The following is a 26,216-nucleotide window of genomic DNA, read 5'->3' on the forward strand; positions in this document are numbered from 1 at the left end:
GAGGTCAAAACAGCATTTTAATCGATCAAAAAAACATATGTATCTCGTATTTGATATTTGAAGTCCAAACACAGCTTTACCATTCATCAATGACTGCGACGTAGGTGCCAGCCACTGGGTCAGTTTGTCTATGGGTCAATTCCCTTGAATGGGTCAAGGTTTCCATGACAACCTCGAGTTGATTAATATCTTCCCCAGCGACACAGACACAGCAATAAATAAATTGCTCCGAGGGCGATTTGTTTATTTACAGAAGAAACGCATGGGCATTGGCATATGTGACACAAAAGTTATACAGGATGTATGGCAAAAGTAAGTAATTCTGAATATACATATACTGGTATGTATATACAGTATATTTGGATACATAAACACAATCCACATCCATTCACTAAGTTCTGGGGCGTTGAAAGCGAGCATACACAGACACTAACAAGAAATGAGGAAATACAATTTAACAAATAACGATTTTTTTTCTTTCACGGCTCAATCGTCTTATAACATGCGTAGTTTTTCGCGTGATGTAACTGACGCAAGTACCGGTGGGGTCTCCCGTCAGCGCACCGCTGTTTATAAAAGCGGTGACGACAGCACGTTCACATGGTCTGCATTGAGCGGCTCTCCTCGAGACAGCATCTCTCCAGGTACTGTGTGCGAGTCTCTTGTTTTTTTTTTTTTTTTCTATTCTGCCTGACCTTTACATATGCGTTCATGATCTCTTCTGTTTGACCTTTTTTTTTTATAAGCGTTCTTCATTTGAACGGTGGACAGCATCTTGCTTAATTATTTGCGGCGGGAGCAACAGGTACAATACGTATTATTACGATACGTACTTGCAAAAACAGGTGATTAAAACTAGACATGGAAGGTAAATGAGTTTAGAATAGCATATTTCTCAAAGTCCATTCTGTCGCTTATAGCTGGTAAAAAAAAAATGTCGAGAGGGATCTGAAAAATAAAAGACTGACCCACGTTCCTGATAACAAGAATTCCACATCAATCCTTGCTATTATGCGTTAATCAAGGTTTTAAAATAGAGAACATCCATCGGAGAGAGACGCCGCGGTCCTCACGTACGCCAGCCGGCTTTGCCCAGGCAGCATCATGTGACGTCACACTTTTCTAGACACGTAAACGAGGCAGCTGGAGTATCCCAGAATAGAGACTACCACTTGAAATTATTAGTCAACAATATTCTTATGTCCACCCATCCAACACAAGCATAACGTTTTCAGTTTTTTTTAATGGTATGAAATGTAAAAATGGAAGAACAACAAGCACGCAAAACCTGTAAAGCAGTGAGCGTGAGCGTAGTGTACGTGTGTTGTTATTGATAGGGCAAGCGTAGCCTAGTGACCAAAATATCACTCAACTTCATTCGCCACTGCAGTATTGATTGTGATAGATACATGGATGAATCACGGTTTATTATATGCATGATCGTGGAGCATATGGAACTGTAATCGTGAAACAATGTAGTAAATTTGATGTTAGTTGAAATACTTGACTCCTGACACTACTAAGATCATTTCAAGGTAGAAAAATCACCTAATGTGCGATTGTAAAAAAAAAAAAAAAGAAAAAAAGAAATCGGAAGCCATGGAAAAATGGAGCCCACAAATATTTGACTGTACAGCAATTCTTTCTTTTTTTTTTTTTAAATTGATTCGGTGGACAACAAATCTAATATCTGTAAGCATGAGGAAAATGGCAAATTTCAGAAGAGATTTTTGAAGAACTTTATTTACTCAGCAAAAAAACAAAAAAGAAACAGTTGTGAGCTCCATAAAATGACCGGCGTAGTACACTGTACATTGTTCTTGCGTGTCAGTCAATCACATGAAACACTTTTGCTCCGAACATTAAATTAACATAAAATTCAAGAAAAAATAGCAGTCTCTTTATTTCTTTCCATGGCTGTATAGGGAGGTGTAGGTACATACAAAGATACATTGAGACATACACTCTTATTCTTAGTCTTACGGCCCTATTCTGTAATTGTATTGCTTAGTATATACACACAAAGCATGTTTCTATCTGGGGGGCCTTTCATCTGACTGTTAGGGATGAGAAATGTTCCATTTGATAGCTGCTATGCATGCATGTGAGTGTGTCCAGAGGATTGCAGAGGGTCTTAAATTAGTAATGGTGCTGATATTTCTTTGGCTCTGGACAGTGGTGGAGTCACGCTGAGGTCATTGACGTCTTTGATAGGAAGGGTACAAAAAAGGTACCGTATCTGTTCATTGAAAAAGGCCCAAAAAGGGGATTTGCCGACACGAGCGTGCAGCATTTCAGTTTTGGTTTGTCTTACTATCAAGAAATTGTGCAAGCAACTTTCTCAATACAGTGACAAAATATGTCATAAGATATTTCACAAGGCTTTAAATGAGACTGACTGTACAGGCCCTTGCAGAGCTGAACCTGTAAAAAGAATGTCAGTCACACAACAGTTAACAATAATTTAAAAAAAAAATCTCAAAGTCACTCTTTGAATTTCGAACTGCTGTCTGGTGTGACATCACCTGAGACCTCAAGTGACATGAGTGAGGAGTAAAAGATAAACTACGTCTTCAGCACTCTTCATCGATTATCATTAAAATGTTTCATTTAATTTTGTTATTTAATGTTTAACCAAGTTTTACCATCCAGGAAAGGCTGGTCATCTAATAGGAAATTGGCCAAAACTGACTGTATCATGGAATCAGGAACTTGATGTGTGTAATCTGACATATGACCCAACAAACAAGTACTGGATGTAATGCTGAGCTCCATATTGTTTTAAGTCATACATGGAAACAAAGTTCCTTAGCATAGATTAAAGGAATTTCTCTGAAAGAACTAAACTGACTTAACATTGGCATGGTTTATATTTGTGTGTTTTTTCACTGCCAGGAATACAATAAATGACATTCAGACATATCAGGTGTCAACACACGCTCCAACACATTGCAAAACACACACGGCTTCTAAACAAGTGCCCGTACAGTGATAGCAAGGTATCATTGTGCATGGTGAACAATTTAGAGGTCAAACACAGATTGCAAAAATTAGCACCACATTTGAATGATCCTTTCTTTGGATTGCTATTTCACGGCCCGAATTGAAAAGTACAATTTAATCCCACGCTACAACAACTACCGTTTTTGAGGTGATATGATATTACTGTACTCAGAGATATATTTTGTATACTGTATAATAGGACTCGAAAATGTCCCCCTCTGAAGTCTGTCATTAAGAAACATTGATTATTCAATAACTCTCTAATCTTCCTCTCAAAAACAACAGAAAATGTGTGAATGTGTATTGCAAATAAACAGACTACGGTATTTGCAAGTCAATTCTCTCTATTATGAGAAAAAATGCTATGTATTTAGCATTTAGCCTACAAAAATGTTTGAACGCGTTTGCAAGTACAGCATGTTTAAAGCTATTTGCAAATATATTTGAATGGACTTGCAAACACATCCAAACATGTTTGAAAATACATTTAAACTTTGAAATAAGTTAGTTGAACTCAAAACGGCACAAATGTATAAAGCATATACCGGTAACAATCAACTCTGCCACATTATTCAGAAGTTTTTGGAAAAAAGAAGCATGTTATGATCTGAGAAGCACAAGTGATTGGAAAAAATCCAAGACAAGAACCAAAGGTGTTCATTTGTGGAATATTTATGGAATAGAACTGAATAATTGCGAATCATTTACTGTTTTCAAAAAGAGTTTTAGAGTTAGGGTTTAAAAAAAAAGTGTTACTTCAATATATGAATCATGTATAAAATGTGATTTTCTGTAGAAGATTGTGAACTAAGAGGTGTGTATTCCTGTTTTGTTTTATTCATGACATATTACATTTTTACTACCGGGTATATATAATTTACTTAGTATTTATATTTCATAACATCTTAGTGAAAACAAGTGGTAGAACCCGACAAGTTCTTGACCTTCTTCCTACTCCTTTTGAACATTAAACTACTAAACTGAATCTAATCTATTGTTGAGTTTTTTTTAATTTCCTTAATTGTATTTTTTTCCAATTTGTATTGTGTTTATATGTTCAATAAATCAATAATTACACTTCAAGTTTCAATAAATGTTCAAATGCATGTTGCATGTTTGCAAATACTGTACATTTAAACAATCTGCACATAATGTATCATTTTTACATATGTTACATTTATTTATAAAGTAAAATCGTTAAATGATGAAGCAAAAAAAAAAAACTGTAGGGGGGAATGGTCAGCAGCCCTGTATCTCCTTTGAACATATTCACACCTACACTAAGTATCTACAGAGGAACTACAGCTTCACATTCAGAATCAAACTGGCATTTTGTATTAGTATAATCTTGACATGAATGAAAATGTGGAGCAAATGATCACAGTTCACACCTTTCATTACTATAACTGAATGATCTTTCTTCAATGGGGCACTATGAAAAGTAATGTGGATACAATTTTGGAGATGTGTTACTGGCGGAAAACAAGAAAGTCCAGGATGTTGAATGTCAGAGTACATTTCTACGTCTCTTTCCCAGCCTACCACCCAATTAAAAAGTAGTAAACTGTTGGCCAATGACATAGGCTAAAGGACCGCAAATGGCCCCCGGGTCATAGTTTGGACACCTACTCTACATTGTCGTATTGAATTTGTAATACAAAAATAACTATCGAACAATACAAACATGAAATGAGTCTAAAAACTTGTAAATAGCTGGACTATGACTATTGTTGATTAGATATTTGATTCAGTATGAGACAGTGGTGGCTGAGGAGGAAGCTTCAGTAGGCTTGATAAGCTGTCAACAGTTTATCACCCGCACAAGACACCATGTTCCCAAATTAGCATCATTTAATGTTCTCTTACTCTATCCACATAAACCCCATTGCCTCTCACCTCCAGGTATACACAATGACTTGAAATAGATACATGGCAAATATATTAGACTTACTGTAACTGTGACAAAAGGAATACATTATGTGGTGCTTTAAATAAAACATGTTTTTTGCAGCTTCTGACTAAAGACACATCAACCCAAGAACCAAATGGGGGGTGTGGTGGTGGATGACGGACCTACTGGGGTGAAAGCACCCGATGGCGGCTGGGGCTGGGCGGTGTTGGTCGGCTGCTTTGTTATTACCGGATTCTCCTATGCGTTCCCTAAGGCCGTCAGCGTCTTCTTCAAGGAGTTAATTAAAGAATTTCACGTTGGCTACAGTGACACTGCATGGATATCATCCATCTTGCTTGCCATGCTCTATGGCACAGGTAGGCACTTGAGTTATGGATTTGAACTGCAATGTAATAGTGCAATAAACTGGTGTGTTCTCACTCCTTGCACACCCAGGTCCTATATGCAGCGTGTTGGTGAATAAATTTGGCTGTCGACCGGTGATGATGGTCGGAGGGCTATTTGCCTCGATGGGAATGATTCTGGCTTCTTTTGCCACAAGCATCATACACATCTACTTTTGCACTGGTGTCATCACAGGTAGAGTTCCAGCATACGTCCAGTAGTCTCTGCGTGAGCTACACAGCACATATTCTCAAATCTCATAAAAGGGAAGTCAACCCCCAAATTTTCTTTGTCCTGTCCAGCCTCACCCGTCTATAAACAGCATTATCATTAATATTTCGTTTGTGGAACCTGAATTAAGCAGGAAATTTGATTTTTTTTTTTTTTTTTTTCCATTTCAAGGGGTGGCCATTTCGCCTCTTGCTGTTGACTGATAATGACAAGCTTGGGTAACAACCAATCATGGCTCAGCTTGTGAATGTCACATGACTTAACAGAAACCAGATGTGCTATGATTGGTCATTACATGAGCATCTGTGATGCCGTTTCCAGCCAAAATCAAGTGACGAAATGGCCATTCTATGAGAATATACAAAAGGGGATATTGCTTCTTAATTAATGTTACACAATAATTTTAATATAATTAATTGTCATATATTTATATAATATTTGAAATGAGAACATCCATTAGAGCGAGACGCTTGGAGTATCCCAGAATAAAGACCGCCCCTCGAAATTGTTAGTCAACACGATTCACATATCCATCCATCCATCCCAAACATAAAATATCACTTATTAAATAGTTATATTGTAAATATATAACTTATAAGTTAGCAATTGTGTATTTACAGTATACAAGATCTAAATCTACGTCTTCCAAAACTGATATTGATATATTCTAATAGTACAAAATTCCCTTTAAAATGATATACTACATATTTGAAGTAGATCAACAATTGATGAAATTAGAGCAATTTGAATGTGCAATGTTGAATGTCCAATTTGAATCCAAGATGAAATCTCCAATCCTGAGAACATTGCCATGTTCATCTTTCATCAGTGCACATCGTATTCTAATCTCTTATTCATGATACACTTCTATTATAATTCTTCATTATACACCTCTATTATAATTTTCACCATTTGTGAAATGAAAGACAAGACCTTACGATGCTTGTTTTTGTAGAAATTCCAAAACGGTTATCTGTCAAAAATGTGTTTTTTCATCAGTAAGTCAAAACTGATAGCCTGTTTTTTTAACACTTTTTTTTAAACACTTCACACATGTATTAGTATTAAAAATATAAATTAAATACAGTGGTCTCCCAGTTCACGAGATTAATCCATTCCGCGGTTGGGATAATAACGCAAATTTGCCGAATGGCAGGCAATCCAAACCTATGTTAATTAGCTAATGCTTGTAAAACCCCAGGTAAAAACATAAACATTGTATATACATATTAAAAAAAATGTATCAAAATAGTGTAGTAAGTGCTACTTATATATAACATGCATGCATACATCTAAATAACATCATATTCCCAAGTAAGGGTAGCCTGGGCTAGGCTAGCTTAGCTTTCTTCTCTGTCTTCATTTCTATATAAATCATCTTATTACTTCTCTCTCCAATATCAACATGAAGCACTAAAATGCATAATAAATACAATATTGAAAACACTCTCACACGAGATCAAGTCTCAGCAGTCTAGGCAGCCATCTTTGTGACCCCGTGCACCGACCAATAGCAGACCAGCATTGTAGTGATGCGTTGCAGCAGAGGCAGTTTGATGCCAACAGAAAATAAGAGCAATTACCTAAAAACACCTCAAGAGGGAGGCAAACAACAAAACACAACCAACCCCACAGGTCAGTGACAGTTGTTGATATTAATCGTAAAGCGAGATAAATGCCTCAAAGAGGGGACGAAAAAACTCAGTATCCTACATTGTAACGTGAAAAATTGTAAGCCAGGGGCGCCGTTTTTATATATATATATATATATATATATATATATATATATATATATATATATATATATATATATACACACAATATTGATCAGAAAGTGGTGTTTAGAATTTGGGCATATAGAACACATTGAAGACATGTATGTTTTGAACAGATCATTTTGCTCACTGTTGGCAAACACAAATATGCGTCACTTTACAAATATGTTTATTAGTCATTAAGTGGTATATGCATCCATACAACAATTTAGTCCCACCTTTTTTTCCCCCCAGACTAGTGAACTAAAACACAATTAGTGTGGTTGTGCAACCTAGTGGATAGATAGGTGAATAACAGTTACAGTAAACATTTAAAAGGGCACTTGTCTATTCTCAACAGCAAAAGGTTAATATTTTGTCTAAAATTAATCTGATAACGTTGGTATTGTTCATGTACAAGTAATACCTTAAAAATGGATTATGCTGCTGGCTGTCATTGGAAAATGGCATCCCAATTGCTTTTTAAGCCTTTTATTTGCACAAATGTGACTGTTTTTTCATAAAACAAGTGTTTGCTGTTGCATCACTCCCTTTTTTTTTTTTGCAGTTTTGTGCTTTATTTACATTTAATTTAAATTACAGTAAATTATACTTTCTGTTATTTCTATCTTAATTTTTTGTTTTACCCGACTGAACTGTTACTTTATGTCTGGCCAGAGGTCTGATTTTTTTCATATGCATATGGCGAAGAAGAAAATGCTTCATTTTTATGAGTATGTCAGTATTTTTATTGATAACATATAAGCATTACACAATCATATGCAGAAAATCAGAGATCACCAACTTTTTTTGAAACTGAGAGCTACTTTGGTATGGAGTAATATGAAGAGCTACCAGTTTACCTGAAGAAACCGACCATGTTAACCAAATTAAGCACCAAATTATTTTGGACGAAAGGGAGAAAATTAGCTTTTTGTGAAAAGATGTCTTTTCTGCACAACATTGACTTTGACACAAACATTTTTTTAGTAGCATCTGAAACATCTCAAGTCCTTCAAAGTCAAAGTCAAAGTCAAGTTTATTGTCAATTTCTTCACATGTGCTTAACATACAAAGGAATCGAAATAGCGTTTGTTTCAATAAAACAAACAAAACCAGTGAAAATGTGTGTGATGGCAAAATAATAGTTTAGATATATAACTACATTCCAACAGTGCTCGATTGGCATAATACTGTCATCTATCCATTCATCGATTGGCATAATACTGTCATCTATGCATTCATTTAAAAAAATATTTAAACAGAAATAAGAATTCTTGTCACTGGCACACATGACAAAAATTCTCATCCATGGTACTGAGTTAATGATTTCTCACAATCCTTCAGAAAGAGCTGTATAAATATGTAATTTAAGTCTACTTTAATATGTAATGTAAATATAACATATGAATGGTTGTTTGTAAAATTCCTAGAAAATCACAATGTTCTATCACTTACCAGCTGTTTACAGAACAGGCCTGAAGGCTGCTCATGTAATCCTCAGGATCTACCACGTTGGTGACCCCTGCAATAAATAAACAAGTTATTTAGAGATATTGCCCGTCTTTTTACGGGTTCGACGACAGGTTCGTTTTAAAGTGGCTGATTGGCGATCATGATAGACCCCAAAAATCCAGATTGTGTAAAGTCTAATTTTAATACTTCAATGATAATCCTCTATGTAATGCAACTCTGTATTTGCATTTATCACAGGAAGTCCGTCACATGTGTACAAATGTTTGTAACACTGCCCTTATGTCTCATCAGGATTGGGTCTGGCATTGAATTTCCAGCCATCCCTGATCATGCTAAATCGCTACTTCAGCGAGAAGCGACCTTTGGCCAACGGCTTGGCAGCTGCAGGCAGCCCTGTGGCTCTGTGCTGTCTTTCTCCCCTGGGACAAGTTCTTCAGTATCACTATGGCTGGAGGGGTGGGTTTCTCATACTGGGGGGAATGCTGCTCAACTGCTGCGCCTGCGGTGCCCTAATGAGGCCTCTCTTGCCACCAAAGAAGCAAGAATTTGAGGATGGCCATCTTGGAGCTAAAGAGGAGAAGAAGCTCCAGCCAAAGAAGAAACTGCTAGACTTCAGTGTGTTCAAAGACAGAGGATTCCTCATCTATACCGTCGCAGCCTCCATTATGGTGCTGGGCTTGTTTGTTCCACCTGTGTTCGTGGTCAACTACGCTAAAGGACTTGGCTATGAAGACACTACTTCGGCTCTGCTCCTCACCATCCTGGGATTCGTCGATATGTTTGCTCGTCCTCTGTCTGGAATCGTTGCAGGTATGAAGTGGGTACGGCCGAGGTGTGTCTACCTCTTCAGTTTTGCAATGATCTTCAATGGAGTCACAGATCTCATTGGATCACAGGTAAGCGGGAAGGCTTTGGAGCTACGTTTCACGGACATCAATTGTCTTTGAACACCCTTTTCTCGTCTCGGAATTCAGGCAAACAATTACGGAGGTCTTGTGGGATTTTGTGTCTTCTTCGGCATGTCTTATGGCATGGTGGGGGCCCTCCAATTCGAGGTTCTGATGGCAATTGTTGGGACAGACAAGTTTTCCAGTGCCATTGGCCTGGTGCTGCTGATGGAAGCAATAGCTGTATTAGTGGGCCCACCTGGAGCAGGTAAGAGCGTTCATTCTGTAGGTGTCTGTGTAATACTTGAATTAGTATACAAAAGATTTAAAGTAAAAGCATTCCTACCAGACAATATTAAAAACTAGTCATGTCAAGATATTAAAAAAAAAATCTATATTTAATTGATCTATCTAATTTTAATCTTACTTTAAATGTGCGAAAATCTCATTATGGCAGATCAAAATCTAAAACATGAAAATAGCTTCAGTCATTTATTTACTTTAACAGATGCAGTTTTAAACATTTCTGCTATATCTTAGACCAGGGGTGTCCTCGAGGGCCGATATGCTGCATGTTTCTTTCCCAGACACACTTGATTCAAATGATCAGGATTGTTATCAGGCTTCTGATGAGCTTATTGATGAGCTCATTTGAATCAGGTGTGTCTGGGAAAGAAACCTTGACAACATGCATGATACCAGCCTTCTAGGACTGAGTTTGGACTTGCCTTAGACGCATCCCAAGTGCTGACTGCAACCTTTATTTTCAACCTTGCCGAATAGTGGTGCTATTCTTTTTGTCAACTGCCAAACAATTAGAAATTAACATTAAGATGAAATCAATGTCCATCTTGTACATCACAGCCTTTGTTACTATCGTTAGCTGTGACTGCAGTCGTAGCTGGGTGCTTTGCTTTTATGTGGCAGGCTAAACTTGAAATGCTTCAGTGGTAAGAAAGCTCCGTACCAAGCAAGCATATCACTCTACCTTTATTAAAGGTGCCATTGGCACTTTTTTTTTTTTTTTTAAAGGTTATATATGCCATTTATCAGCCTCCCACATGTCTCTCAGTCTCCCACACGCTCTTCCATTGTCACTTCTTCCTTCTGCCCTCCTACCCAAGACAGGAGCCTATTAGGTTATTAACACAATAACAGCCAATCAGTGTCCACTTCAGGGTGTGGCTGACCCTTGTTTTCCAACTCCCAAAAACTCAAGCAATGACGACCGATGTATTAAAACGAATCTAATCAGGATGCAGAATGTTAAGAGATTAAAAATGAGATTCACAATAACGCTTTACTTTAACTGACATTAATTGATCAGTTAATATGTTAATATAACATCTCTAGTTAAAATATGGCGTGAATGCTGTCAGCCATAAGTGTAGCTTACCTAAATGATGGGTGTCTGATGTCCTCTTCTCCAGGTCGCCTTTTGGACGCCACCCATAAGTACATGTACGTCTTCTTGTTGGCGGGCATTGAGGTCACCGTGTCAGCCTTTGTGTTGGCCTTGGGTAACTTCCTGTGCCTCAGAAAGAAACAGGAAGATCCGGAGGCCAAGCTTGAAATGGCCGTGACGGCTGCGGAGAAGGAGAGCCTGCGGGAAGAGGAGAAGCAGGAAACAGAAGAAAGGGGGACATACAATAGGAAAGAAATAGGCAATTCACAAGGCGACAATGTGCAGATGGATAGTGGAGAGGACAATCCTGAATCATCGTTATAAGGCTGTCATCAAAGATACTGTATCAGAGAAGCTACACAGAAAAGTACCAAGTATGATCAAGCATCATCATACAATGGTTAACATGCAGTATTTGGTAATATGAAGAAAGCAGTAGGGTAGTAAATGGCATTAACCTCACTTCAAATCATTTCTCTAAATTCTTTTGCTAAAATTCTGCTCCTGCCACCTCATGAACATTTCATGAGCTCTTAGACCAAGGGCATTTTTCTGAAATGGTTCAGATTATTTTAACCCTTTGACTGTCATAGACAGATGCAGATGTCAACGATGCATTTCATTCGGGATGGTGAAAATGAGTGACATTTATTGCAGTTGTGTTCAACTGCGCTGTATATTGCACTTTTGAATATTTTGTGTAGCTAAATAGGGGCTCACAAAACCCACTTAGCAGTAAGTCTAACCAAAAAAAGCCTTGCTGAATGGTGTGGGGAAACCACAAAAGTTGAGTGGAAATATTTCATTTTCCTTAAAGGATTTGCCTAATACGGAAAAGACCATTCGTATTCCTTCAAACACACTAACCAAAAACATTTTCATGATTTACTTTTTCATATGAAATCACAAGTACAGCCCTTTGGCCACGTGGGGCTTTCAAAACATGGTTGGTTATGTGTGGTGCTTTCACAAGTCACAAAAGAACCTGGAAAGAGACATAAATTGTCATTATAGAAATTACAAGCATACATATTAAAAAAAAAGGGGGGGGGGGGGCGCCCACTCAAAAAGACCAGCGCAGGGACTCTAAATGGATCATTGTTCGCAAACATTCCCCAAGCAAAGCTCAATATTGTCTATGCTGCAACATTTTTGTGTCAATTATTTTTTTAAATACTCGTGATGCTGCTTCATGGATTTGTCATTTTCATCAGTGACAGAACTGGTGTGATGACATGCTATGGGTTGATGTCAGTAAATGTTGTGATGCCTGCTTTTTCAAAGAAAAATATATTGTGAATCCAACTTACATAGCAAATACAATTATTAACTCTAAAGCAATGTGACAAAAGTTGCTTCTTGCACTATATTCCGTTGAAAAATAAAGTACTGTATCTACATGTGTATATTTGTTGCATTGTTTTTAAGTACCGATATACATTTGTACACAATTCCACATGACTTTTGTCTTGTAACAACTATAACTCCCAAGTATCAAAAGGCTGCCGTACTGTAAGTACACAACAAATTAAGAAACCCAAGAAGTCCAAATCTCAATCAAAAGCTTGAACTGTCCTATAAAATTCATTTAAAAAGACAACTTCAGAAAGTCAAGGCACAAAAAGATACAAGGAGGTCATTTATTTACAATTTAGGTACACAAATACAGTGGGAAATATAAATGCAAGAACAAATGTTGCTGGCCCGGTTAGTACTTATTTTTCTCCAACTGACTGACAGAAGAAGTGTAAAAAAATTACAGGGCAGACAGAAAAAATGATGGGACAACAGACATGTCCACTAAACAAATTTTAATCGAAATTTGTGGCAAACTTCTGGAAAAGCCTGCAAAAAGGGTCAAACTTTACTCGTTACAAAGTCACTTCAAATAGTGGATATTTTAATGGGCCTCATCACTGAAGATGGATGGATGGGAATAGGGAGATTAAAAAAAAAAAAAAAAAAAAACTCACCTCCCATACAGGACAACAGTACCCGACCAATCGTAAGAAAAAGCGTTGTCCACGTTCAGTACAGTGCCCGCAACCAACACTGTTGTGTGACAAAAAAGGGCAGGGGGTGCAGAAATGAGGTGACAGAACAAACACAGACAAGCAGACGCCACTACACATAATTTTGGCTGCCTAACCTTGCTGCAGCAGGCCTCCTAAACCCAAGCTTCAAAAGAATACACAGTCTCATCCCTAACTAAGTAGGAAGGAAATCAAAGACAAAAGATATTTACACATCTACATTGCGAGTATTTCACAGCTTTAAAACAATACAAATGAGACGGAGCACAAATGTTTTGTCTGTACACAGTGAATAGAAATCTGGTCAAATGAAGCCCTTGCCACCTTTCATAAAGTGCAGTTGTTTTTGTGCAACCATTAAGAAAGGAAATAGGGCCCACTGGACACTGCACCGTGGACAAAAAAAAAAAAAAAACAGAAACAAAAAAAACTTTTAAAAGCCTCCTGCGTTTAAGTACCAAAACATATTTGGTACATTCACTGTATGTGTGCGTGTGTACTTATTTATACACACCTTTTAACTAGATACTACAGGAAAAAAAAAAAAAGCATAAGACAGCAAAGACATTGGGCCATCAATTGAGCCTGTAGTGTGACTCAAAGAGACAGTCTGTATATTATCCTTGAAAAGAACTATGATGTCGCCATGTTGGCCCTGGACACAATCTTTGACATGCTTAGAAAAACAGTGTGACCTGATTGGGGAGGGGCAGTGCAGCTTGTTCAGATATCTCCTGCAAAAGTGGACAGAAAACAGTCCTGAAGTCCAACACTCAGACTGAGACGACAACAAAAAGGGAAACGCATTTGGGGGCTGCCTAAGGGGAAAGACGGAACAATAGAAAGTGACAGTACTGAGAGCAGTCAGTATGAAAGCACTTCCAGTTAGCTGGTTCAAGTGAAGTGGCTTCCCACGATAGCTGTTGCAGTAGTAATTCAGAGTGGCAATAGTACTATTAGTCTCTGTGTCTCAGTGGGCACGGACTGGACTGCAAGGCTGCGTGATACCGGCTCATCGAGGAGCGAGAGGATGGAGGCCGGCAGGCAGTGCGCTTGACACCATCTGGAGGAAACAAAGCCAAAAAAAAAAAGGGGGGGGGGTGTCAATATGAGTCAAGAAGGAAGACTGTGTTCAAAATCACTCCCTAGTCACTATCGTATCCCGATATCGATTTAAAAATAGCAAGCAACAATATTCCATTGAAAATCCAAATGTATCCCATGATACGTTTCTCCAAAACAGAAAAAAACTTTATTTCTTTAGCCTCCAAAAAACTGCTATTTTTTTTTATTTTATTTTTTTTTACAAAGGGGAAACATGGGAGGAGTCTTTCGAAATTAAGTAACTCATTTTCAAAAGGATTGTTGGTAGCTCAGATCAACAATATCACTGTCAGCTCTTTCCAGTTTTAGTTTTCCAGTGATTTTGTAGACCAGATTTAAAAAAAAAAAAAGGATACGAGCTAACCCTTTAGTTCGCTGTCAATAATAGATAAATTATTTCCAAAGAGCCCACTAAATGTTTACAGTTACACGCGGAAGTAAGCAGTTGCCACAATTGTGCAAAACCACTTCCGTGAAAGAAAATGGAATACTACACACGCATTCACGTTAGCAAGGCCCCCAAGAGAAGAGATCTGCCCGGAGTTTCTAAAGGCTGTTGTAGGTGAATGTTGTAGGTCTGTCCTAGCAGACAAAGCACTCCTGGATTGGCGATTCCCCTTTTTAAGAAGGGGGACCAGAGGGTGTGTTCCAACTATAGAGGGATCACACTCCTCAGCCTCCCCGGTAAAGTCTATTCAGGGTTGCTGGAGAGGAGGGTCAGTCTGGAAGTCGAAGCTCGGATTCAGGAGGAGCAGTGTGGTTTCGTCCCGGCCGTGGAACAGTGGACCAGCTCTAGACCCTCGGGGCACAATCCTCGAGGGTGCATGGGATTTCACCCATTCAGTCTACATGTGTTTTGTGGACTTGGAGAAGGCGTTCGACCGTGTCCCTCGGGGAGTTCTATTGGGCGTGCTTCGGGAATAGGGGGTACCGATCACCCTGATACGGGTTGTTCAGTCCCTGTAGCACTGATGTCAGAGTTTGGTCCGCATTGCCGGCAATAAGTCGAATCAGTTTCCTGTTGGGATTGGACTCCACCAAGGCTGCCCTTTATCACTGATTCTGTTCATTACTTTTATGGACAGAATTTCTAGGCACAGCCGAAGCGTTGAGGGGGTTCATTTTGGGAGTCTCAGCATCGTATCTCTGCTATTTGCAGACCATGTGGTGCTGCTGGCTTCTTCAGACCGTGACCTCCAACTCTTGCTGGAGCGGTTAATAGCAGAGTGTGAAGCGGCTGGGATGAAAACAGCACCTCCAAATCTGAGACCATGGTCCTCACTTGGAAAAGGGTGGAGTGCCCTCTACGGGTCGCGGAAGAGGTCCTGCCCCAAGTGAAGGTGTTCAAGTATCTTGGGTCGTGTCCGAAAGAACAAGACCCTGGATATAAGCGGCCGAAATGAGTTTCCTCTGCAGTGTGTCCAGGCTCTCCCTTCGAGGTAGGGTGAGGAACTCGTCATCCGGGTGGGACTCAAGTGTCGAGCCGCAGCTCCTCCGTGTTAAGAGGAGCCAGTTGAAGTGGTTCGGGCATCTGGTTAGGATGCCTTTTGGACGCCTCCCTGGTGAAGTGTTCCGGGCATGTCCCACTAGGAGGAGGCCCCGGGGATGATCCAAGACACGCTGGAGGGACTATGTCTCTTGGCTGGCCTGGGAACGCCTGGGGATCACCCCGGCGGAGCTGGCTGAAGTGGCTGGGGAAAGGGAAGTCTGGGCTTCCCTGCTGAGGTTGCTGCCCCCGCGACCAGACCCCAGATAAGCTGAAGAAAATGGATGGATGGATGGAATATATTTACAGTTGACCCTGCTATGTGGGGGATTATTTGGACCAGGCCAGTACGCAGAGCAAAAATCTACATACACTATAATTAACGTTAATTGTTATAAAGCTATAAAGTGTGATTCTGCCTGTCCAGCTTGCTTGAGGATCGATTTTCTTCCGTGTGGACCCTGAGCAAAAATGACAAACACTCCTGGTCTATCTGTAGCGTGTCACTTTGCACAGCTGCCTTGAATCCAAAGAGGAATGCTCATCGTGTGACTTCACATGCACAGAACCAGGCAGGTACATATTACCAGTGTAAACATGAAAAATCTGCTTTTGCAATATACTTCCTTATTGACACATTTCAAGTGAGGCTTCGTGAGTGTCAAAACATTTTTTGTGATAGCATTTTTTTTGTAATTCTATGTTGCCATTTTCCGTTTGGTATAGTGCAATCAAAATCCAAAATCCAAAGTCAACCTTTTCTGCAGCTCACCACTATTTTCACACAACACATGAAAAAGGTTGCCATGATGGAAAATTAGTTGACAGCCAGCAGCTATGTTTGCAGCCATCCAGTCATTTCTGAACACGGAGTGTGTCCGTGTGTCATTTTGGTAGTAATTTTGGTGAAGGTATATTTATACACTAAAGCAATATACATCCATTTCCCTTGAAAACACAGAGCGCACACTGTCTGAACAACTGGATGGTTTGCTTTCAGCCAGAGCCATGAGGAAGCTTGAAGCTAAGATGCAAAACAAGTAGCTTAATCTCGTGCAAGTGTTAAGTGGTGAAAAATCAAAGAGATGCAGTGGCACATATTTTGGCAGGTAAATACAACATCATCAACCCACAACTGCAGAAAGCCACACTGGGGGCAAAGGGGGTGGATAAAGAGGTGAGGAGTCCATTTTGGCCCAGTGAGTTGTATGCGTGCCATTGATGGATGTGGCATCAAACCAATGGATCAAGCAACAAGCCACAAAGACAAAGCTGTTCAAAGGGGTTTTCTTTTCGGGTCTGAGGAGGCAATGGTGGGGGTAGGGAATTACATTCTTGGACTTTGTTGCACACTGTAATGCATTATCCAGACCAGTTCACAGGACTGCAACCTTTCACTTCAGATACATCAGGTCTTAGAGACACGTTGGCTGGCTGCTTGTGACACTGGAGGCAAATAAAACTCCCAAGTTTAATTACATATCTGACTCTAGTTCTGCCAATAACTAATCTAATGATTTGGGTGAAAACCTGAGAGAAGGAACGAGAGAGAGAGAGAAAATCAAATGCCGGAACCAAGAGTATCACCCAGGCAGTACTGTGTCAAACTGGACGTTGGATAAATGCATTCCTGGTGCTTACAGGGGTGCGCAACTCACCCAATGTTGCCACGGTCACACAAGTATGTGGCGAGCGTCTACTTGGCGTGATGTTCGTAGGGAATGCTATTCTGAGGTTGGGGGAAGGGAGAGACAAGGCCCAATACGTCAAGTCAGAAACCTTGTCATGGAGCAACTGCACTACTGATTAAACAGACTAAAAGAGCAGCACTTCTAAACGGGGTCAAAGTGCTATACAAGAAGGTGTAGGGAACTCAGTTGACAGGGCCTCTAGGTTTCAATCATGTGTTCTAACATAGCAATTGGTTAGTGTTTCATGACAATCACAACTCCATGACAACATCAGACATATTTTAGACATGTAATTAATATGACATGCATTTATAGTATTTTTTCCCCTCCAAGTTTTGAATCAGTGGTGATCCAAGGTAGCAGCACACACAGCAGCGACCCGTGCCAAGATCCACAGTGAGCAGACACCTTTGTTGACTTCTGGTTAGTTCTCAAAGATACTGTTCTTCCTTCATCTAGTGTAAATTAGCAATAATATGGGACTTTTGGAATATGTGTTTTTGAGCGGAAATAAACTCAAGCGTCTTGTACCTGTGAGGTGGACATGCGTGAGGTGTCTTGCCGTCCAGTAAGATCTGAGGAGGAGACGTTGACAGGGGCCCCGCGGTGCAGTCGCATGCTGACTTTGCGTTCACGCTCCATGCCAGATGCTTGACGTGGGGAAGCTGGAGATTAGATAGGGGGGGTTAAGCACGTTACAAATAACAGTAAACAAGAAGTGTCGATCAAACTAAGCAAGACATGCCAGTCTGGAGATTCTACATTGCATATGGTAGTATTCCACCCTCCGCCCACACCTGATACTACTTCTGGAGTTTGCAAATTCCTGGATTACCTTCAGTGTGAGCGACCCCAAAGTTACCAAGTGATCATTTACTAACCTGTGTGTGAAGTTGGAGTTAGCGGTGTAGGTGGAGCTCCATCTTGAGCTCCTCGTGGTCGCCCTGATGCAGCAGGTACTCCTCTGGTCGCCGGGTTTCTACCATGTCTCAGCCTGTCTTCCCGGTCGCGACGCTCTCTCTCTGCCTCCTCTGCCGCACGGTTGGCTCCCTGTTCAGCATGACCGTTGGGGGAGGAGATTACACAGACAAAATGAGGAAATGATCTGACATTAATGAGCAATACAATGTTTGGAAGTCGACCCCAAAATTGTTTTTTCAAAATAACATATGTAATGTGGAAAAATGTGTTTTCAAATGTATCGTTTACATAAGAAAAATATTTTTGTTTGGTTCAAATGACTTATTTTTTACAGCTGAAAACAACTTAAGTTTAGGATTCCTTTAATTCATATTCTCCAAATGTAATGTTAATCACAACTCTGACTTTAGACTAGTGTGGCTATATAGAAAATATTATTGTAAAGAACGTTTTTGGGTTCGATTCTGCTTTATAGGGGCAACCGCATATGTTAAGTTTTAATACAGAGAAATTACTCACCAAGCAAAACTTATCAAAACTCACACTAAAACCAAAGCTGGGCAGTATAAGCTATATAATAGCTGCATTTGCCCCTTCTTTGTCAGAAATGGAAAAACTGCATACATGGTTGCAAAACAGATCAAGGAAACCCAATCACATTTTGTATCCAAATCTGATAGCAATTAAGATCATTAAGTAATACTCACAAATTTGAGCATATTCCAGTCAAACACATAGTCATAGGAGAATCCCTGTCTGTGAAAAAGGTTACGGAATAGCTGTCGTAGGTATGAGTAGTCTGGCTTGTCATCAAAGCGCAGGGAACGACAAAAATTCAGGTAAGTTGCAAATTCAGCTGTAATGGAGACAAAAAAATTATCAGCTGAGGCCTCATAGTTACACAAAATTACAAAAACAAATTTAAAAAAAGGTACTATTCTAAATAAGACAAAGATACACATAGTTGACTCACATGGGTAGCCCTTGCATAGAACCTCAATGGGAGTAGACATTTTCTTCTCACTAATGCGTTCATACTTTTGCCTCTTGGTGGCAGCCTTGAGGCCTTGCCAAGGTAGGGAGCCCAAATTAAAATACATAAGAACATAGCCCAAGGACTCCAGGTCATCACGCCTTGACTGCTCTGTAAAAAAAGGGTGCAAAAAAAGAAAAAAGAAAAAAAAAGGGTGTTCAACTTCTAATTCCTTTTCAGACAAGTATGAACATGTTTACATCAAAACAGGCTTATTCCATTTGTGTGAGTATGTACCAATCCCCAGATGGGTGTTGATTGAGGCGTATCTTGCAGTTCCAGTCAAGTTTTTGTTCTCACGGTAGGGGATGTGCTGGTGAGTGCGAGCGTCACGGTATTTTTTAGCCAGGCCAAAGTCAATTATGTAGACCAAGTTGCCCTTTTTGCCGAGCCCCATCAGAAAGTTGTCAGGCTTCACATCTCTGTGGATGAAGTTCTTCGAGTGAATGTACTCAATGCGACTGATCTGTTGAGAAAGAATGACATAATTACATGTTTTTAAGTGCAGGGAAAGGAGTTAAAAAGGGGGCAAGACAAACTACTACCAATTTGTTTATAGTACATCACTATCTACCAGAATGTAAAAGAGGAGGGTTTTGTGGAAATCTGAAATTGGCTAGAAATTTAAAACAAATAATAAAGAACTACTAGTTTAACATAATAATTACATAAATGTTTGCAGAAATTCATACAGTCAAATGGGATTGATTATGTAATAAGCACTAAGGTAATATCAACAGAACTTGTTTGAGCAGGATCCACAGAAGAATGCATTGAGTTTGGAAGGCACACCTACGTCAAAGTAAGGGCACAACACACTGTCAGAGTAAGAAGTTTGGTATTGGTATCATCTCTACTCCACATAGTGCGGTTCTAGTTGCATATGATGATTTTTTTTTTTAAAAACTGGAAATTATTGTTAACTTTTCACTACAAAATGAAGTTTTTTTTGTGCCCATTTGCTTTGAATGCTGGAATAACAGGAAAAACAGTTAGCGGGAATTCCTGTACTTTCCCACGGATACAATTTGGTATTCAATAGAATAAAATACTTTTATTGTCATTGTACAGCAGGTATACAACTGAATTAGGAGCGCTGGTCAGTTTGGTGAATTGTAAATAAATATGAAAAATGAATATAGTAGTGTAGAATAGAATAGAATGCTTTTATTATCATTGTAGAGCAGGTACACGACAAAATTGGGAGCGCTGCACATACTGATAAGTATTAGATAAATATCAACCACAACTAGAATACATAATATCGAATAAAAATCATGGTTTCACAGAGTGCAATTGGTATTTTCAGTGAGTACCGTATTTTCCGCACTATAAGGCGCACCCTCAATTAATGACACATTTTAAAACCTTTTCCATATATAAGGCGCACCGGATTACGAGGCGCACCCTTAATTAATGACATATTTTAAAACTTTTTCAATCACAAAATAATAATAACTCAAATAATAACGCTAAACTCTTAATAGCATAATAACTCAATGTCAATATGACCAACTTTATTCAACTGTAAACACATAATAGAAACAGGTAAAGCTTACTTTATCACTTTCTCCATCTACGAACCCCATTCTCAATATTGATCCATATATAAGGCGCACCTGATTATAAGGCGCACCATCAGCCCCCCCCCCCCCCCCCCCCCCCCCATTTTTTAAAATAAGGCTTTTAGGTGTGCCTTATCGTGCGGAAAATACGGTACTTGTTTTGTTGTTAATACAGTCAATAAAAATACAGTCAATTTAAATACCTGACACTACCCTACTCATCATTTTAAGAATTTCAATATGCTACCTTTAATCCTTCATGGTTGAGAAGACAGAAATATGCTAAAACTAATTGTGGCTAAAACATTGTGTCATTCATCTCACCATCTGGTCAGCAAGGAGTAGGACCGTCTTGAGGCTAAACTTGCGGGAGCAAAAGTTGAAGAGATCCTCCAGGCTGGGTCCAAGCAGTTCCATGACCATGACATTGTAGTCACCTTCTGCTCCACACCATTTTATGGTTGGAATACCCACTACAAGCACAATAAATGACACAACTGTCTCAAATAGAGTAAGAAAATTGAAACATTTTGAAATTATTGTATCTCCTACAGCCTGTAGATTTTGCCGTCCGCTTTTTGCACAGTCAGCAGGTCACAAACAGAATTTCATAATTACAAATCAGCACAATTAAAATTGAATATCAACAAATAAGTCATGATAAATGCACACATAAAGCTAAACGTAAATTGTGACTATATTTGTGGATCTGAAATCTGCAAGAAAATTTATTGTCAACTGAGCATATATCATATATTTCATGTTAAATATCATATCTTGAGTAACCTTTGTACAGTACAAAAAAAAGAGTAAGGAATTGAAACATTTTAAATTCAATGTCTCTCCTACAGTCTATAGACCTTGTCGTCCGCTTTTTGCACCCGATCACACGAAGGATTGAATATTTACAAATCTACACAATTACAATTGAACATTAAACACGTGAACTGTGACTATATTTGTGATCTGAAGTACTGATGAAAATCATGCATGTTTGAGTGAATCATTTTGAGATAAATCTCTTTCCCATATTATTAGAGCATTGTCTACTTTTAAAAGTATATATCAATAACGTACCAGATTTTGCAGACGTTAAATATCATATTGTGAGTTACCTTCATACAAAAAAAAACAAAAAAACAACCCAAACAACTGTATGTCTATGACATCAATCAGCAAATAGGTTCACGCTGCATGTCCCCATAAAAAGAGGGCGACCAAATCATGTGCTGGTGTGACCAACTGAAAAAGCTACCAGTGCAGTGTAGAGTGCTGAAAGCGTCTAGCTCATAGACATATCAGTAAACAACTTGCAAATAGGCCACTGCCAGAGGCATAACAGAATACACTGTCCAAATGAAATTTGTCTCCGCTACTGAGATAACACGTTCGTAACATGCTAATTAATACATTTGACTACATTGCCAAAGTCAAGATCGCAAATTACCGCTCAATTTTATCAGTTATTGTTCATATGGTACTTTATTTAGTCAGGAAATTTAAAATAAATCCTCACTGTGCTGAACGCTAATATGCAAAACTACAAAAATGGGAGCACATCGAAAGCCCCCATATTTGCTCCGCCATTGCATAGGAAAGTGTAATATGATACTTTAGAACACCATTGTTCTATCAATTGTTCTATCTATTCATTGTACTATCCTACAGTACATAAACACAAAAGTAAAGCCCAAAAATCTTTAGAATTTAGTCTAATAGGTAAAACTGTAAATATACCTTATACCTAAAAGTAGCATTTCAAATTCATCTAATAATACTTTTTAATAATACTTTTAATAATTTTATAGATTATTTAACTCTGTATACATGCACATTTGGTGAAGAATAAATTCCAGTGACAAATAGATGAGGTGAGGCCGTTTCGTGAATAGGAAAATGTGGATGGCTGCGGGTTCATTGTTTTAGACAGGACAGAAGAATCACATTATTCACCTCCTCCTTGCATCATTTTGTAGATCTTGCTTTCGATGTGGAGTTGGGGGTGCTTGGTCTTCACACATTCCAACTTAATGGCAACTTCTTCACCCACAGAAATATCTGTGCCTAAAAATGAAAAAGACACACACATTGTAAATGCTAAGTATTTTTCATTAATGCATTTTTCATTAATATAACAAACTCCCCTACTAAGGTATTTTAAATTCTGGAGCTCTGTATTTGATTTGCTATAATGAAAAGAATGATAGCCTTAATACAATTCACAAGCAAAGACTACATATTAAACCTACAGGTAATCTAAAGTTTGAAAAGAAACTTTGGTTTGTCATGAAGCAAGACAAATACTTGGTGAGTAATTAAACTGTCCTCCTAATGAACGTTTCAACATAAATAATGTGTAAATCTACCCAAAGAAACCTAAAAAAAGGACCGGAGCACAAACTGCAGTGATGTTCTTAAAGATCTCTCCCTACTGCACAAGTCTGTTCAGTGGCTCTCTTACTCATAGGCATTTAGCCAAAGCATAATCAATAAGCGGGAACAGACGACTGTCTGATGTGTGATTACATTTTCAACACTCTTTATTAAAAGCGACAACCCCATTAAGCAAAAATGCTATTGTTTTAATAGTTCTAAGTTTGTCTGTTACAGCAAAACCTATAATGGCGGAATGGGCTGCAACTTACAGTAAATCATCATGTATGATGCCAGAAAAATGAAGTAAGCAGCAACCCCCCCCCCCCCCCCCCCCCCATTTCGCCACTTGCTGCCCAGTGAAAAGGGGATCGTAATGGTCAGGCCTCTGGTAACGACCAACCATGGCTCAACTTGTCATTGTCACATGGCCTAACTCAGAAACCAGGAGAGCCCTGATTGGCCATTACCTGACAAGTGATGTCAATTTTAATCAACATGGCTGCCTCCTGAGATTAATACAATGGGTGGCTTGTGCAGTTTAATTCATAATCCAAAAATAAAAAAATAGCTCAGAATATTGCATTTAGATTAGTGAGGGTGTATAGAACAACATTATGAAAAACGTTTAGGCTGGCTTTCCCTTTAGTGTTAAATTGGGGTGCCTGTATAACATTTGTTACAACATTTTAGAAAATACTGTATATACTCTTTATTCACCAACATCAAACAACAGAATAGACTTTATCCAATTACACAATATGTCAAAACATTTCAAATGCCAAAATACAACAAATTCATCTTGCCCTTTGGTTTTGGGTAATGTGTAAACCTGCAACAAGAGCACAGGGATTGCAGCCTTTTTGAGTGTTGCATGATGAGCAATCAATGCAAAAATCTGCTATCTTTATTGTCATCACATCATGTTAAACTTCTCTTGTCTGCCATGTCATTTCCTCCCAGACAAAGGCTCGGATTGAGGTATTCATCTATTAACATACAGTTGCTTTTACGTGACTATTCCAGTAAGAATAAGGAATGATTAGATGGACTTAAAATCAGTCAAATCAGTGATATGCGTGAACAAAGGCCCCTGAGTCTAATGAAAGATTAAATGGTGACAGATTCCATTTATTATATGATCCTATGAAAACGACTGTGTTCATTTAAAAAAAAAACTGAAATCCTTTGATTATTGCGTGAATATACAGCCTTAAAATTTCGAGTAAACCAACTGAGCCGCTATCATTTCCAGCAGCAGCACAGCAAGAAAGATGAGCCCGTGGCCTTCACTGTGGTGATGGGTTATGGGGGTTGTATTGTGTAACTCCGGCCAACTGCTTCTCGAGCGACTAGATTGAAAACGAGAAGCTTGTAGCAACGGGTAAACAACAGGAACTTCTGGGTGGGTCTTCTCAAGCACAACCCAGAAGTATATTTCATAGCTAAATTCATTTTACGTGATATATTCTAGTCTAGTGAATCAAGCACACCAGATAGCATTCACGAATTTGCTTTAGAGTTCTAACACTAACTCGACAATGTACTTTAAAATGTGTTCTAACATCAATAAATACCATTTGTGTTGGATTTCTAGTCACAAGAAAACTATATCTAATGTTATATAGCTGTATTGTGGCTCATTTTAACACAAAGGTTAAGACCAGCTATCGTGACGATAACTATTTAAACTTGTTTGTAACACGTCGTTAAAGGGGATACACCAAAAATAATAAACACAACAAGTAATTTGAAAACACGAACATTTAGAAATGTTTGCTTACCCAAATAGATGTCACCGAAAGATCCACTTCCGATTTTTCTGCCTAATCTGTATCGGTTCCCCACTCGAAGTTCCATCTTGTCGCTTGGTAAATTAAACGTTTCGTTGCTTTAAATACACGAAAATTTTCGCCTTTTTGTTTATTTTACCACCTTCCTTACGTGGTTGACAAGCCACTAATTCTCAATGTTTCTCAATCCGGAATCGGTTTCTTCTGTACAATGCAAAATTCACCATCCCTTTTCTCCTTGTCAGAAAGCCGAACACCAATAATTTTGGTATCAATCAATAGAGCAAAAAACGTAGTTAATGTTCTCTACTTTTGAAAATTCATTTTGAACAAACAACGAGAGGATTGGGATGGATTCAAGTCTTGACCAATTCTCGCCCAGCTCTTCCTAATCGTTCGGCTAGTTTTTTTTCCGTCGTCTTGAAAGAGGGTTGGTCCGTTACGTCACTTCCCCTAGCAACCACCGGCAGATAGGGAAATTACCCCAAATGTGTACCAATTCGTCATTATTTTTCATTATTTTAAAATTTGGGAGCGCGATATGACATTGATTGGCATTATAAGCAGAAACATCCAAAAGTTGTATTTTGCTTTGTATTTAAATAATTTCAGTGTAAGAAGAGTGGATGCCTGGCATAGCGCATTTTAAATCGTAGAAAAAGCAACTCGTAAACAACACGGTGATCAAAGACGAATTTATTTCCATATCGAAGCTGATAACCTTTTTTGGTAACACCCGGCCTTGCATGGGCAAAAGATAGGCGACGGCACGCCCATGTTGGTCCTGCCCAAATGTGTAGCCACAGCCTCCAGTTGATTATTTTCTGATTGGCCGAGTTTGCATCAGCTGCTTGCAAATTTTGTCATTGGTTGCAAGAGAGCCAATGGCAAATTGACAAAAGCCGCTCACATGGCCAAATTGTTGTTCCACAGATTGGGTAACTAGCCGGCACGTGTACTCCAACGTTCTGCATGTACGTGCTGCGTTCAAATCCCGTAGGATTAAAGGTTTAACACAATTTGATAGAGTTAATCTGTGGAATAATCGAATGCCGTACAAGGAATAAATATACGAGGGATAAAGCACGTTCCAAGTACATCTTTAATGAAGGATATTATAAAGTAAACATTTTAAAGTTATAAAAAAATAACCGGTAGAATTTTC

At 38.8% G+C, this 26,216-nt stretch overlaps 2 protein-coding genes across 4 annotated transcripts; one reads left to right on the forward strand and one right to left on the reverse strand.

The window, feature by feature from the left end:
• The first annotated feature begins 585 nt into the window (after positions 1-585).
• slc16a3b (solute carrier family 16 member 3b) lies at positions 586-12,458 on the forward strand. Its single transcript, XM_088438270.1, has 6 exons — positions 586-644; positions 5,015-5,271; positions 5,351-5,494; positions 9,052-9,656; positions 9,735-9,915; positions 11,078-12,458. The coding sequence occupies exons 2-6, from the start codon at positions 5,049-5,051 to the stop codon at positions 11,374-11,376; spliced, it is 1,452 nt and encodes a 483-aa protein (XP_088294396.1). The 5' UTR covers positions 586-644; positions 5,015-5,048; the 3' UTR covers positions 11,377-12,458.
• A 220-nt stretch (positions 12,459-12,678) lies between these two features.
• On the reverse strand, positions 12,679-25,479 carry csnk1db (casein kinase 1, delta b). 3 transcript variants are annotated; one of them, XM_088438272.1, is made up of 10 exons: positions 25,043-25,479; positions 22,839-22,949; positions 21,210-21,358; positions 19,558-19,786; positions 19,261-19,431; positions 18,995-19,143; positions 18,248-18,416; positions 17,898-18,031; positions 17,334-17,399; positions 12,679-14,148 (listed from the first exon to the last, which is right to left on the reverse strand). In XM_088438272.1, the coding sequence occupies exons 1-9, from the start codon at positions 25,116-25,118 to the stop codon at positions 17,349-17,351; spliced, it is 1,239 nt and encodes a 412-aa protein (XP_088294398.1). In that variant the 5' UTR covers positions 25,119-25,479; the 3' UTR covers positions 12,679-14,148; positions 17,334-17,348. The 3 variants fall into 3 exon arrangements, with proteins under 3 accessions (XP_088294398.1, XP_088294399.1, XP_088294397.1); XM_088438273.1 differs by having other exon boundaries at positions 17,334-17,404; positions 25,043-25,478; XM_088438271.1 differs by lacking the exon at positions 17,334-17,399 and having other exon boundaries at positions 25,043-25,478.
• Between the last annotated feature and the right edge of the window lie 737 nt (positions 25,480-26,216).

The sequence above is a fragment of the Hippichthys cyanospilos genome, chromosome 17, assembly GCF_059441005.1.
Source record: "Hippichthys cyanospilos isolate Australia breed blue-spotted pipefish chromosome 17, RoL_Hcya_1.0, whole genome shotgun sequence".
Lineage (NCBI taxonomy): Eukaryota > Metazoa > Chordata > Actinopteri > Syngnathiformes > Syngnathidae > Hippichthys > Hippichthys cyanospilos.